Consider the following 15,216-nt stretch of genomic DNA (forward strand, 5'->3'; position numbering starts at 1 on the left):
CATAACACAGAAACAAATAATATAATAGTCGACACAACATGCAAGCTGCAGACAACAACGAACATATTCCATCAACAATAAACACCACATGATATTAAAATCAATGATGCGTTAACGTAACTAACATGCAAACTAGAACTTATACAATTATTTGAAAATGATGGTAGGTAAGGGCTATTTTATTATTATTTGGACTACAAACAATAAGACATTACAGATGATCCAATCGAAACCATAAAAAAATCATCATAAATAAATCCATGAAAGTTGGATGTACAAAATATCAAGACACGCCACCCAGCAATGCACATTCTCATTCAGTAGAACATTTCTTTTTAAATTAATAAAAAATTCAGGATATGACCAAAACTCCAGGCATAATATACTTTTATAACTTTCGAAAAATCAAAACAAAAGAAAAAACATCCAGGAATCTGAAATAAAAATCATCTTATCTGGGTTTTTCACAAACGTAAGTTATTTGGTACTTGTGACCATTTATCAACTTGGTGGTTTTTTTCAACAAATCTAAAATATGAAAAGTTCAATTTTATTTTTAGTTATACTATATATCTTTAGAAAACTTTGATTACATTTCAAATGAATATTGTATAATTAGTCTTTTTTTTTTTTATTGCTGGTCTATTGGTTAATTAGCATGTTTGAACCGGACACATTTTAATGTTTTTACCGTCCCATTATATACATCAATAGGCATTCCTCTCCCCGTTGAAAACGTTTAAATCGCATATAAATTACAATCGTTAAGAAGTTTTCGTCTGACGGGAAAATTAATCCCCAACATCCCATGGCTTCATTTACACACACAGTGCACTTAGTTTTTTACGGGGGAAACTAATTCAAAGCGAGGCCAATATTGCAATTAGGAGATATATACTTCATATACAGGCGTTGCTTGAATATTAATACATTTAACACACATTGCTGTAAATGATGTCGTATAACTGTCCGTATAATTCATGCTTTGTCAAACAGAATTGATAATCATCATAAAAAGATTGGTAAGGGAGTATCATTTATACGTTCAAGGATCGGCTTGAGTGCCCACAAATATAATTAAATAAAGGCAACAGTAGTATACCGCTGTTCAAAACTCGTAAATCTATGGAAAAAAAACAAAATCGGGGTAACAAACTAAAACTGAGGGAAACGCATTAAATATAAGAGGAGAACAACGACAAAACATTAAAATGTAACACACACAGCAACGGACTAAGCATTAGACAAAATCCGATGAGAATAACCAATATAACATCAAAACCAAATACATGAATTTGGGATAGAAAAGTACCGTGACACGTCTTATAGTAATGTGAATTCACATTCAAATATAGGAGAAAACAAACGACACAACGGAAACACAACGTAAAAATGTTACACACACAGAAACGAACAAGGATATAACAATGGCCATTTTCCTGACTTGTTACAGGATATTTTTAAAGAAAAATTTAAACCTGCCATTTTGTAATTATTGTTGCAGCGTCAATATAGCTGTAAGTATTTCCATTTTTGATTGCTCCATAATTTCTCATTTCGTGCCTTTAATAGCTAAGTATTTAGTTTCAAATTTGCTCTTTGTTGAATGGCGTACGGTACTTGCTGTTGTTCTAATATAATGTCCTTAAGTTTTTAACAGATAGTTGTGTCATAAGCAATAATACTACTAAATGCAAACATAAGCTAACCTACGCCTTATACAAAACGAATCACTCAGGCTGACCGTACAGCTGTCAAATCACCTAAAAATAGCAACATTGTCAAATTTATTGATGAAAATTGAAACACTTCCATCAACCAATGGAATTTGTTTATAAGTTATATACTAGAAATATGTTTTATACTGAAATATTTACTTACAATGCACATACATTTTATTTTCTCGAATGTAGAATTAAACAGTGTTTTTTAAATCACGAATTTTAGTGGCATTATTTGGTTGTGTTCTAAAAATATCACTTAGTGTAGAGTTTGCTCGACTCAAATTGTGTCTTTGATTCCCACTTGACAGAAAATCTAAACTGAAATCCGCTTTTGTAATTTCTCCTCTTCGTTGGTTATCCGTTGAAAATTCTATAATAGCATTCGTTGATCTGCCCATTCCTCTATTTAATTCTACAGAAAACAACGTGTTATTCTCTTTTGTAACATACATGAAGAAAAGAAATGGATGATTTTTTATTCCAGGTTTGAGTCCTAAAGAACCGGTTGGCCGAATTCGAATCCTTTGATGTGGAGGTAGTAAAATATCCATAGATTCGAAGATAAGTTTGTGGTCCTTGTGTTTAGCAATCATGTCATCAGAATTTCGTTGCAAACAACACTCAGCTTTAAAATATAAAGTTGTATTATTTTTCTCGTGAAAAAATAAAAAAACTTTGCACAACTTTCGATTTCCGTAAATTAAATCCAGTTCGTTTTTTAATGTTTCTGCAAAATTCTCTTTTCCCGTCTTCCCGCGTTTAATTGCAACAAAGGCTGCCCTGAAAAAGACCAATAACAAGTAATCAATTTGTCTATATTGAGTAGCAGTCCATCTTGTTATTATGAAAATGCTAGTTATACAAATTTTGACACATGTGAATGTTAAAACACAAGTAAATTATGTTCTGAAAGGTTGGTCAACATGAAGAACAAGAAACCAGAGGTTTTTGGATACGATGAACAAAACTAACGTACAGATCCTGAAATAATTGTTGCAAGTCTACCTATTGATAAAAAAAGTTGAGACTTTAATGTATAGCATACCAATTTGCAATCAAATTTCCACAAATCAAAGAAAAGCAGCCAGAATTTTTTCGAACCATAGCCATAGAAAAACAACAAAAAGCTGACAAAAAACACTACTAAGGAAAAAGAAAGATTCAGCAACACATGCTAACCAAATATATCATGTAAAGTCTAAGGTAATGTTTTCACATTTTTGTTCATTAATAAAAAAAAAAATATCCTATTGCATATATTGGTAGATGGAAAGACAAATATTAAAAAAAACATCACTCATAATGAAGTAAAACTTAAAATAAAATTGAAAAAGGAAATGGGGAATGTGTCAAAGAGACAACAACCCGACCATAGAGCAGACAACAACCGAAGGCCACCAATGGGTCTTCGATTTAGCGAGAAATTCCCGCACCCGCAGGAGCCCTTGCTTTTTTGTAGTTCAGTGCATAACATTAAATATTGTCCTGTATTGATACCATCATAGTGCAACTGAAAACAAGTGTTTAAAACTGTTTTCCGTAACATTTAATACGCCTTCTTATACCTTTTCTCTGTTCAATACTTACATAGACATAATGATTACTAATGTAACTTTAAAATTAACAAATAATACTTATAATTACCCGTCATAACCTTCCACTTTTCCGGTAAATCTTCCCGCTGTCACCCTTTCTGCTATTGTATCTAGGATGATAGGGTTTTCATCTTGGTAGCCAACGACCTTAATATCAAACTCCTCAAAATCAGACCCTTGGTCGTCATCACAACTGAGTGTTCCACTCAAATGCATTGGCTTTTTGAATTGTGATTTTTCATAATTCAATCTGATTTTGTCGCTGACATATGCCACCACATTTTTGGCATTTAATGAGTGTTTTACATATCCCTGGTCAGGTCTTTGTATCTAAAAGATAATATAAAATATAAATCTGATTATAACCTAATACCGTAGCGACAGCTTAGCGAAAGTGCGATTCTAGACGGGGAGACTGCGCTCCGATCTCACTGCGACTTTACTACGATCTCACTACGACCATCACGTTCTAACCGCGACCCAAACACGCTTCCACTACGACTTTACCACGTTTATACCACGCTTATATCACGCTGTTTAAGATCATAGTATGCCCATGCCGTCCTCATCACGCTCTTCTTTTGACCTTACCACGTTTATACTACGATCATCATGCTGATTGACATTGTCATATAAAATTTATAAATGTTCTCCAGCTTTTGAATGTATGTATGTATGTAATTTGAACCTCTTTCACCTGTGTCATCCCTACTATCGTTCACTAAAGTTTCGTTTTTGATCTTGATGGACCAGTAATAATTTTTGATTCAGGGTGGATTGGTCGGTCAGACATAAATCTTCTGGATCATGATTCGTTACTATCAGAACTCCCTCAGCCTCTACCTCTACCCTTACCCTTGTGTAGATTTTGGTTGCATGACTGCGTTGTTTTTGGGAAACTCTACCTATCAATGAGAAATATCTAACGAATGATACAGTATTTATATGGAACACGATGTTGCAATTGACGTTATTGCTGAGAGCGTAGTAAAATCGCGGTATGAATGTGGTATGAACGTAGTATGGTCGATGTACGAAAGTGCTATAATCGTAGTAGAAATGTGTTGCAATTGGATAAATCGTGGTATTGTCGTAGTGAGGACGTGATGATCGTAGAAAGATCGTGATACTCGTAGTGAGGTTGCAGAAACAGCGTGGTGAGGACGTTGTGTAATTGTAGCGGGATCGTTGTAGAAGCGTGATGAGGACATAGTAGCATCGTGACTGAAACGAAACTTTACCTTTGCATGCCGTTCATACTGCGAGTTCACCACGATCTTAATTTATTAAAGATCATTGTGAGCGTGGTGCGATCGTGGTATAGTGGGACTGGGTCTTTATGCAATGACAGCATTAGATTCTGATATTTTTTAATAGTTCTTACCACATAACTAAAACATTTTTTTTCTGAATGCAACTTGTGTGCGACGTTTTGGGACAAAGACAAACACATATACCAGTAGTCTGTTAAGTTCAAGTCTTCAACATTTGGAGAATAAATTTACAAAAAAAGTAAAATAACAAAAATACTGAACTTTGAGGAAAATCCAAAACGGAAAGTCCGTAATCAAATGGCAAATCAAATGATAAAACACATCAAACGATTGTGAATTAGAGTTGGTATTGTGTAAAGAATGGGAATGTTGTTTAAAATCAAAGATAACAAGGTATGTGAATACCAGTTTTAACAAATGTATGCATTGTACGCTTAATAAATACAATGTATACATACTATTATAATACAAATGAATGTATGATGGGGTGTTTATCCGTTTTTTCTATATGTAGTGTTTTTTTGAAATTTGTGTAAAATAATTTATAGTCTTTAAATGTTATCTATACCATACGAATATAATTGAGGTTCCTATGATTGTTTATTTCTTTAAGTTATATAAGTACACTGCATTATACATATCTTCATTGATTTTTATTATTAAGTTCAACAATGTGTTATATTAATGTACTATACCGAATATTTTAAACTTTATGTTCTTTATCCACACTCCCTTTATCAAATTGTAAAACTAGTCGACCATCTTTTCCAGTAGAAATAGTTGTCCCAGAAGGCTGTACAACATTTTCCATTATCTTTGGACCGTAAATTATTCCAAAACTCTTCATTCGATTGCAGGTAAATTCGACATATCCATTCTGAAGCAAAACATTGTTGTTCTCAATATACACATTGCAATGTTTATTTTAATTTTTCAACGACTACCATGTCATTAACTTGCTAGGTATATGCTTTGCATTACGCAATATCCGTACAACAGAAAAAAAGTCCCTCAATGACAGTACGATTCAAATCAGTGAACAGCTTCTGTGTTACACAATTAATACACCTGAGTTCACAAAGAGACGATCGGTGTACTTTCTAAGGGTTGAATATTTTTAACTAGAGGCTCTAATGAGCCTGTGTCGCTCACCTTGGTCATGTGAATATTTAACAAAGGAAGCAGATGGATTCATGACAAAATTGTGTTTTTGTGATGGTGATGTGTTTGTACATTTTACTTTACTTAACATTCTTGCTGCTTACAATTATCTCTATCTATAATGAACTTGGCTCAGTAGTTTCAGTGGAAAATGTTAGTAAAAATTTACAAATTTTATGAAAATTGTTAAAAATTGACTATAAAGGACAATAACTCCTTAGGGTCAATTGACCATTTTGGTCATGTTGACCTTATTTTAGGTCTTACTTTGCTGTACATTATTGCTGTTTACAGTTTATCTCTATCTATAATAATATTCAAGATAATAACAAAAACAGCACAATTTCCTTAAAACTACAAATTCAGGGGCAGCAACCCAACAACGGGTTTTCCGATTCATCTGAAAATTTCAGGGCAGATAGATCTTGACCTGATTAACAATTTTACGCCTTGTCAGATTTGCTCTAAATGCTTTGGTTTTTCAGTTATAAGCCAAAAACTGCATTTTACCCCAATGTTCTATTTTTAGCCATGGCGGCCATCTTGGTTGGTTGGCCGAGTTACCGGACATATATTTTAAACTAGATACCCAACAATGATTGTGGCCAAGTTTGGATTAATTTGTTCCAGTAGTTTCAGAGGAGAAGATTTTTGTTAAAGATTACTAAAATTTACGAAAAATGGTTAAAAATTGACTATAAAGGGCAATAACTCCTAAAGGGGTCAACTGACCATTTCGGTCATGTTGACTTGTTTGTAAATCTTACTTTGCTGAACATTATTGCAGTTTACATTTTATCTTTATCTATAATAATATTCAAGATAATAACCAAAAACAGCAAAATTTCCTTTAAATTATCAAATCAGGGGCAGCAACCTAACAACAGGTTGTCCAATTCATCTGAAAATTTCAGAGCAGATAGATCTTGACCTAATAAACAATTTTACCCCCATGTCAGATTTGCTCTAAATGCTTTGGTGTTTGAGTTAAAAGCCAAAAACTGCATTTTATCCCTATATTCTATTTTTAGCCATGGCGGCCATCTTTGGTGGTTGGCCGGGTCACCGGACACATTTTTTAAACTAGATACTCCAATAATGATTATTGCCAAGTTTGGTTTAGTTTTGCTTAGGAGTTTCAGAGGAGACGATTTTTGTAAAAGTTAAGAGACGACGCCGGACGACGACGACGACGACGGACGGCGGACGCAAAGTGATGAGAAAAGCTCACTCGGCCCTTTGGACCAGGTGAGCTAAAAATGAATACTAGTATGCTGAACTAGGAAAAGCTTGAAATAAATAACCTTGCATAAGACAGAAAAGTACAAATAATTTTTCGCGCACAAAATGATTAGCATGCGTAACATCAGATATAAATGAAACAACAATCCAAAACCAATTTACGTCCCCCCCCCCCCCCTAAATATCAAATGGAGGTCCCCTAAACAATACATTGGCCAATTGCCTGAGAGTAAGAGTTTTTATTCATTTATTCAGACCATTTCAAATTCAAATTTCACATTATTTTTTCTCATAAAAATCTTTGTTCAGCAAACAAAGCGTATTGTTTCATTTTGGATTTTAATTCACCAAATTACTAATATTGACGAGGTTGATCTTGCATTAGTTTATGATTTCTTCTGCAAGTCTAGCAATACATTATTCGTGTATTTGCAAAAGTAGCTTCTATAACATTTAGCATGCGACGGATGGACAAACAGAGTCAAACCTATACCTCCTTCTTTTTGACCAGTGATGTAGGTACATTGATTTGTGTATTACTAGTAATAGACTCTTTAAAACAACCTAAGGTATGTATTGAACTTAAAGAAATATTACCATCAAAGATGCGGGTATGGCCCTCCAAGTATCCCCAATTTCTACCCATGCCCAGTAAGTATTTATGTCCTTGTCCTTAATAGGAACAATGTTTTCATCCACTGGAACTTGGAAATAAACCTTCCCATGGTATTTGTCAACCAGAGCAAATGTGCACTGTTTCTCCTTAACAAGTTTCTTTTCGTCTGCATTGGTGATGTTTTGCACAGCTTTTGTGACTGCTCTTGTAGAAAATTTATAAATATCTGTCACAAATTTTACATTCTTTTGGTTATGTGGTGGTGGTTTAAAGTGTTTATTTCGTTCTTCGTTGCTCCAAACAGTTGTTTTCTATTGTCCTAAAGGCTCCATTAGTTCTTCTGATGTTTTAACTTTAATACCATTTCCAACATCTATATGTTGAAATAGTTCGTCCTCATTATCTTCTTCAGAACTATAATAGTCGTTTAAGCCCTCGTCTGAATCAATTTCAAAGTCGCCGTCATATGTATCACTAGCAAAATCATCAGGACTGTATTCGTCGTCTACTTCGTCATTAACAACAACACCGTCTTCTTCTTCTCGAATTGCTCTGAAAAGTATCAAATTTTAGTCACAAAATACTCTTTTTACAAATTGTTTTATATCAGAAGATCTTTGTTTACCGTCACAGTATATTTATGCCAGATATTGTATAAACCCAATTTTCGAATGAAGTTTATTGTTAGTTGCATTATTACTGGTTTTATTTCAGACACCATGTTTTATTTCAATGAAATGCAAATCCTGAATAACAATGCTGCTAATAACATCGATAGTTACCAAAGGTACAAGGCTTATAATTTGATATGCCAGTCGTCAGAGCAATGACGACTCAAAATCCCAAAAGGTTGTGCCAAATACGACTATTAAGGGCATACGATACAGTTTTGAACCTGTATTTACAAGTTGATGAAAATTTGCATATAGGCTATTTTTTACCTCCTTAAATTAAATATGTAATAAAAAATATACCTTCATGTGCTACTTTTTGAGTAAAATGAGTTTGAAATTTTGTATATTTGCTCAAAATTCAGATTTGTGTCCGTATTTTCTTTTTCGAAAGAAAGACATAACTTTTTTGTTTTAAAAGATAAACACAAAATGGTTTTTGTTAAATAATCGGTAATTTCTGTATTTTATAAGTATCATTAAAAATTATGCAATTTTTATTCCGAAATAACTCTATATTTATCAAATGTTCATGGATAGAGGAAAAAACGTCATTTTTTGCTGCATGTTTATCAAAATTAAAAAAAATTGCGCTATTTACAGTTTTATAAAATTTGGGTCATAATCTCCTTGCAAAATGAAACAAATTGCTGTTTTAAAAAATAGGGGTCCATGAACTAGTTTTCAAATTAAATCAGTTTGAATGATAAAAATCAGTCGAAAAATGCATCTTTTCCCGATATGTCACAGTTTGACGTCGCGAAAATAACATTTTACGTTAGCAACATCATTACCTTCCCTGTAACTGTATCGTATGCCCCTAAGGTAATGTATGCTCTGGATAGTAAAATCCCAGCACTTCGAATAATCTATTCTTTTGCAATAGTTAATTTAAAAAATTACCATATAATTGATATTCATTTCAACACCGAAGGTCTGACTTCATGGCTTGTGATACCCTTGAGGACGAAACGTCCAGTTGCAGTGGCATCAACCCAGTGATGTCAATAGTAATCAAAGGTACCGGATTTACCAATTGATGTCGCTACAATTTGCGTTGAAACAAATTTTATTTAAGAATGTAATATTTAAACCTAACATTAATTGTGCAAATATTTTTCGAAACATTCAAAGGTGTTCACTTCGCTTTAAATTTTATCGATATCATTAAAACAAATCTTATCACAAGACTTCGTGTAGGATAATTTGTTTTGATTCAATCTGTATGTTATTTTCTTTGTGTAAATTTAATAACGTAAGCATATGAACATTTGTCATGTAAGCTTCAAAACTACATACCTTTTGTGGTACAATTATATACATATTCGATTACTGAATTAGTTTAATCAAAGCTGGGGTTACTTAACAACGTGGTAACCAAGAAATGTTACTGATTGCTTATTATCTAACTGATATCTCTAAAATAAAGTGTTAATACTTCGGTATGTACTTTGAAAGATAAAAGTCCAAGAAAACCCAATGGTTTTAAATATTCATAAAACATAGATAAAATCATGTCTCTTCAGGCCATTGTCGTCATATGAACACCTTCGATTGACACTAAACACGTGTAAACCTGATTCTGTGCAACTATATCAATCTACATTGAAATGACATTTTTGTACAATCACATTTAACGTCACTTGTTCGGTACTAATGCCTCCTTGTCTTCACAAAATAATGAGCTCTGATGTACAATGTGCACGGATAAACCAAGGAACGCGCTTCGGACACATTACATCAACATATTGGTATTCTCATTTCTTTTAATGTTATAATAGATGATGATTATTTTATCAGACGAAGCTTTAATATAGTTCTTTAAGACTGAAATAAGAATAATCATAAGGTTGATGATTTTACAACTATTGGTTCGATGCCACTGCTGATAGACGTTTCGTTATTCAGCATATCACTAGCATCGTCGAATATGTGCTAGCATGAAATAAAACTACGAGATAATTTTTCTACAGCATACATAGATGTGCAAAGCGAGATTTGGTATAACGTTTTAATATTTCTGGGCTATTTATAATGATCTTCAACACTGAGTTTGATTTGGTCCTCCTTTTTATTTTAGACAGTAGTGTATATACGTAGTTAGCCTCAATATTTAATGTAAATTATGTATATTTACATGAATAATTAAGCAGTTATACATTTATGAACAAAATGAACCTAACAAGGATAGCAAAATAGATCTTAGGTCATTAAAATTCAAAATGAAAACAGGGAATGTGTCAAACATACAAAAATCCGACCAAAGAGCAGAAAAAAGTCTAAGACCATGGAAGGGTCTTCAAGACAACGAGAAAATCCAGTGAAAATGTATAAAAAATCAGACTTTGTTTGAGTTAGTCTTCTGTACATGTATTGCTTAATGTATTCTTTTTTTAATATCTAAAACTATAACTGTCTAGAGTGGATGAAAATCGTATCTCAAGCGATGCAATGGTAGAATCCATACATACGTGTACATGTATCGGCATTATATTAGCATAAAATAGGCAGTTAGTATACCAACTATTTTGTGCGTACTAAGAGCTTTTTTTATTTAACTTTCAGGAAAAAATTTATAATACCGTTCTGAAGAGAATAATTCGACATCCGAGTTCCTCCAGTTTATGTTGAATTCGTATACTTTTAAAAAGTAAACTCACAAAAATACTGTTCTCCGAGGAACGGAAAGTCCCTAATCAAATGGCAAAATCAAAAGTTTAAACACATCAAACGAATAGATAACAACTGTCATGTTCTGGAATTGCTACAGATATGTTCTTATATGGAAAATGGTGGATTATAGCTAGCTAAACTTCTCATTTGTATGACATTTGCACCAAATTCCATTATATTGACAACGTTGTGAACAAAACAAACAGACATAATAGGTAAAAATGTAGCAAATAGGGTACAGAAGTCATATTATCTTGATCACTATATTAACTAAAAACATGTAACTAAGAAGCACAAAAAGGCATATAGACAAAGCACAAGAGCAAAAATGAAAGACCAGAATACAAAAATTATCATAGAACAATAACAAAATGAAGAAGGTTTTGTTCATGTGTCTCCTATTTTCATTTTGGTAATGCTGTCTGTTTTATTCAACGTATTGATAAGATCGTCCATATGATATTTCCCCCTCTAATTTCTTCTGGACTGTTTAACAAAATTCATTATAGTATTTCAAAATAAAACACAATTACCCAGATGGCAGAAATTTTAAATGACATATTAGATAATTTACTGTTGCACCATGTACGGCGGATGTGATTAAATTTGGCCAAGACTTCCTTTAAAATTAGTTCTTGGTATTTTAACAGTTTGTCCCGGTTTCCTAGTGGAACTCTCCGCCATTGTATTGCAATAACTTTTTTCTAACTTTCTTTGCTTATACAATGAATTTATAGTAGTGAAGAAGCAATTGTTATTAAAGGTTTTAAACGTTATTAATCAACTTTATTCTTAACCTTATCTATTTTAAATGTTTGAACAAATCATGATAGATTGTATATGCTCTCAATTTATATACTTTTGATTTCTACATATTAAATATTATTAGGATTCTAAAACTATAACTGTCTAGAGTGGATGAAAATCGTATCACACTCGATGCAATGGTAGAATCCATACATATATGTACATGTATCGGCATTATATTAGCATGAAATAGGCAGTTAGTGTACCAACTATTTTGTGCGTACTAAGAGCTTTTTTATTTACATTTCAGGAAAAAAATTATAATACCGTTCTTATGAGACTTAAATTACGACAATGGAGATGATTCCTATTTTCTCGTTTTTAACTTTTCTCTTCCGAGAATTAACAGTCGCTAACACCTGCATAAGTTGAACCGTTGGTCAGACAGTTAAAACCTGAATGCCAGAATTGCGTACTCTTATTGCAACGTATTCGACCTATAACAATTTGTTCACTTGTTATTAGTGTAGTGCCGGGTGCTTCTAGAGGAGCATTATCTGATTACCTATCTGAGGCATCCGAGTTTCTCCAGTTTATGTTGGATTCGTATACTTTTAAAAAGAAAACTCACAAAAATACTGAACTCCGAGGAACGGAAAGTCCCTAATAAAAAGGAAAAAATCTAAAGCTCAAACACATCAAACGAATAGATAACAACTGTTATGTTCTTCACTTGCTACATGTATGTTCTTATATGGAAAATGGTGGATAAAACCTGGTTTTATAGCTAGCTAAACTTCTCATTTGTATGACAATCGCATCAAATTCCATTATATTGACAACGGTGAGGGAACAAAAAAAAATAGACATAATAGGTAAACATAAAATTAACGGTACCAATTTTCTTGCACCAGATGCGCATTTCGACAATACATGTCTCTTCAGTGATGCTCGTGGCCAGAATAGTTGAAATCCAAAGCTTATATAAAAGATGAAGAGCTATAATCCAAAAGGTCCAAAAAGTATAGCCAAATCCGTGAAAGGAATCAAAGGGAGATACATTCCTTAATCTATAATAATTTCTATCATTTTGTATGAGGGAGATACATTCCTTAATCTATAATAATTTCTATCATTTTGTAACAGCAACTTTTAATAACACAAAAAATCCGTATTTTCATGCCAGTGGCTACTGGGCTGGTGATACCCTCAGGGGCTAATAGTCCACCAGCAGAGGCATCTACCCAGTGGTAGTTATAAAATTAACGTTACCAATTTTCTTGCACCAGATGCGCATTTCGACAATACATGTCTCTTCAGTGATGCTCGTGGCCAAAATAGTTGAAATCCAAAGCTTATATAAAAGATGAAGAGCTATAATCCAAAAGGTCCAAAAAGTATAGCCAAATCCGTGAAAGGAATCAGAGCTTTGCATGGGGGAGATACATTCCTTAATTTATAATAATTTCTATCATTTTGTAACAGCAAATTTTAATAACACAAAAAATCCGTATTTTCATGCCAGTACCGAAGTACTGGCTACTGGGCTGGTGATACCCTCGGGAACTAAACATGTAACAAATAGGGTACAGCAGTCAACATTGTTTTATAATCGTGATCACTTTAAAAACAAACAAGCATGTAACAAAGAAGCACAAAAAGGCATATAGACAAAGCACATTAGCAAAAATGAAAGACCAGAATACAAAAACTAACATAGAACAATAACAAAATGAAGGTTTTGTTCATGGTTTCTTTCTCCTATTTTCATTTTGGTAATGCTGTCTGTTTTCTTCAACTTATTGTAAAGATCGTTCATATGATATTTCCCCCTCTAATTTCTTCTGGACTGTTTAACATAGTATTTCAAAATAAAACACAATTACCCAGATGACAGAAATTTTAAATGACATATTAGATAACTTACTGTTGCACAATATACGGTTGATGGGATTGAATTTGTCCAAGACTTCCTTTAAAATTAGTTCTTGGTGTTCTTACAATTTGTCCCGATTTCCTAGTGGAACTCTCCGCCATTGTATTGCAATAACTTATTTCTAACTTTCTTTTCTAATACAATTGATAATATTGAAGTAGCAATTGTTATAAAAAGTTTTAAATGTTATAACTCAACTTTATTCGCAGCCTTATTTATTTTAGATGTTTGAACAAACCATGATAGATTGTATATGCTGTCAATTTATATACTATTGATTTCTTCAGATTACATATTATTAGGATTTAAGCCTTTGAATTATCACATATCTTGTAAATGATGGGCGAAAGATAAATTGCATGCAAGTAAACAATGAAGATATTCATTATATAATCATAAATCTTTTTTTCCAGATTTTGTGGGTTCCAAGTGCTTTTACTGAATGACTTTTATTGATGCTCAAATCCCCAAAATAAAGGTCAAGAATGTATAAATTCCTGAATACACGAGGAGCGTATAACAAACAGAGATCTACTATTAGAATACTCAAATCCATGTCAGATCATATTTGAGTGATTTGGAACCTTAATTTTATAATGGTTCTTATATACATAATTATGTAATGAGATATGAACATATTTTAAAATAAACATCTCACTATATAATCAATACACATGACTGAAAAACATAACAAACACAGCATAAATATAACTATAAAGAAGAGGAAAGAGTCACCACAAATGGGTGCAACCAGGAGGTGCTGAAAACAGAAACCAACAAAAACCCACCATTTTTTTCTTAAATCGTCCTGTACCAGGTCAGGAATATGGCAGTTGTCATCAAATAGTTCGTTTCTATGCATGTTGGCGTTAGTTTCTGTTGCACTTCAGTGTTCCTGTTGTCACTTTTCAAATACAGTTCTTGGCCTACAATGTTTCGATTACTTATCACAGAAACATGTAAAAATATCATTTAAAACCAATTGTTCAATGAAGGTAAATCCAGAAAAGCGCTTCGGACGCAAGAAATTATTAAACGTGTTGTTTCCATTTTTTACATCACTGGGTCGATACTTCTGCTGGTGGACCATTAGTCCCCGAGGGTATCATCAGCTCAGTAGTCATTACTTCGGTACTGACATGATTTAACAAACTTTACTAAAGTTGTCCGTTTATAAATTTGGAAATTATTAAGAAACTAAGGTTTCAATTCCCTCAGGCTAAAGTTGGCTTTAGATGAATCTAGCTATTAATTTTAGGTATTTTTGACATAAAGCTCTTCAACGTTGTCGGTACTTTTACATCTTCAGATTTCAAATGTTTGGCTTTGAGCGTTCCTGATGAATGTAAATCCAGAAAAGCGCTTCGGACGCAAAAAATTATTTAACGTGTTGTTTCCATTTTTTTAAAGGTCCTTTCACCCAAATTCATTTGAGATAACAAAATTGGATAAAAACAGTAAGTGCGATCTTACATGAATGTTTATCACACACTATGTTGTAGATACATTGTTAAACCACTTTTTTCTTCAATTAAGGGAGATAATATCAACTTCTGGTTAAAATAAATTCGCTTCCG

At 32.9% G+C, this 15,216-nt stretch overlaps 1 protein-coding gene across 2 annotated transcripts; it reads right to left on the reverse strand.

Annotated features, from left to right (window-relative positions):
* Positions 1-1,816: 1,816 nt before the first annotated feature.
* Positions 1,817-13,842, reverse strand: LOC143064404 (uncharacterized). Of its 2 annotated transcripts, none has more exons than XM_076237214.1 (5): positions 13,631-13,842; positions 7,594-8,164; positions 5,289-5,470; positions 3,369-3,649; positions 1,817-2,504 (listed from the first exon to the last, which is right to left on the reverse strand). In XM_076237214.1, exons 1-2 carry the CDS (start codon positions 13,738-13,740, stop codon positions 7,924-7,926), a joined length of 351 nt encoding a protein of 116 aa, XP_076093329.1. In that variant the 5' UTR covers positions 13,741-13,842; the 3' UTR covers positions 1,817-2,504; positions 3,369-3,649; positions 5,289-5,470; positions 7,594-7,923. The 2 variants fall into 2 exon arrangements, with proteins under 2 accessions (XP_076093329.1, XP_076093330.1); XM_076237215.1 differs by lacking the exon at positions 13,631-13,842 and adding an exon at positions 11,531-11,677.
* Positions 13,843-15,216: the final 1,374 nt, after the last annotated feature.

Source organism: Mytilus galloprovincialis, chromosome 2 (assembly GCF_965363235.1).
Source record: "Mytilus galloprovincialis chromosome 2, xbMytGall1.hap1.1, whole genome shotgun sequence".
Taxonomy (NCBI): Eukaryota; Metazoa; Mollusca; class Bivalvia; order Mytilida; family Mytilidae; genus Mytilus; species Mytilus galloprovincialis.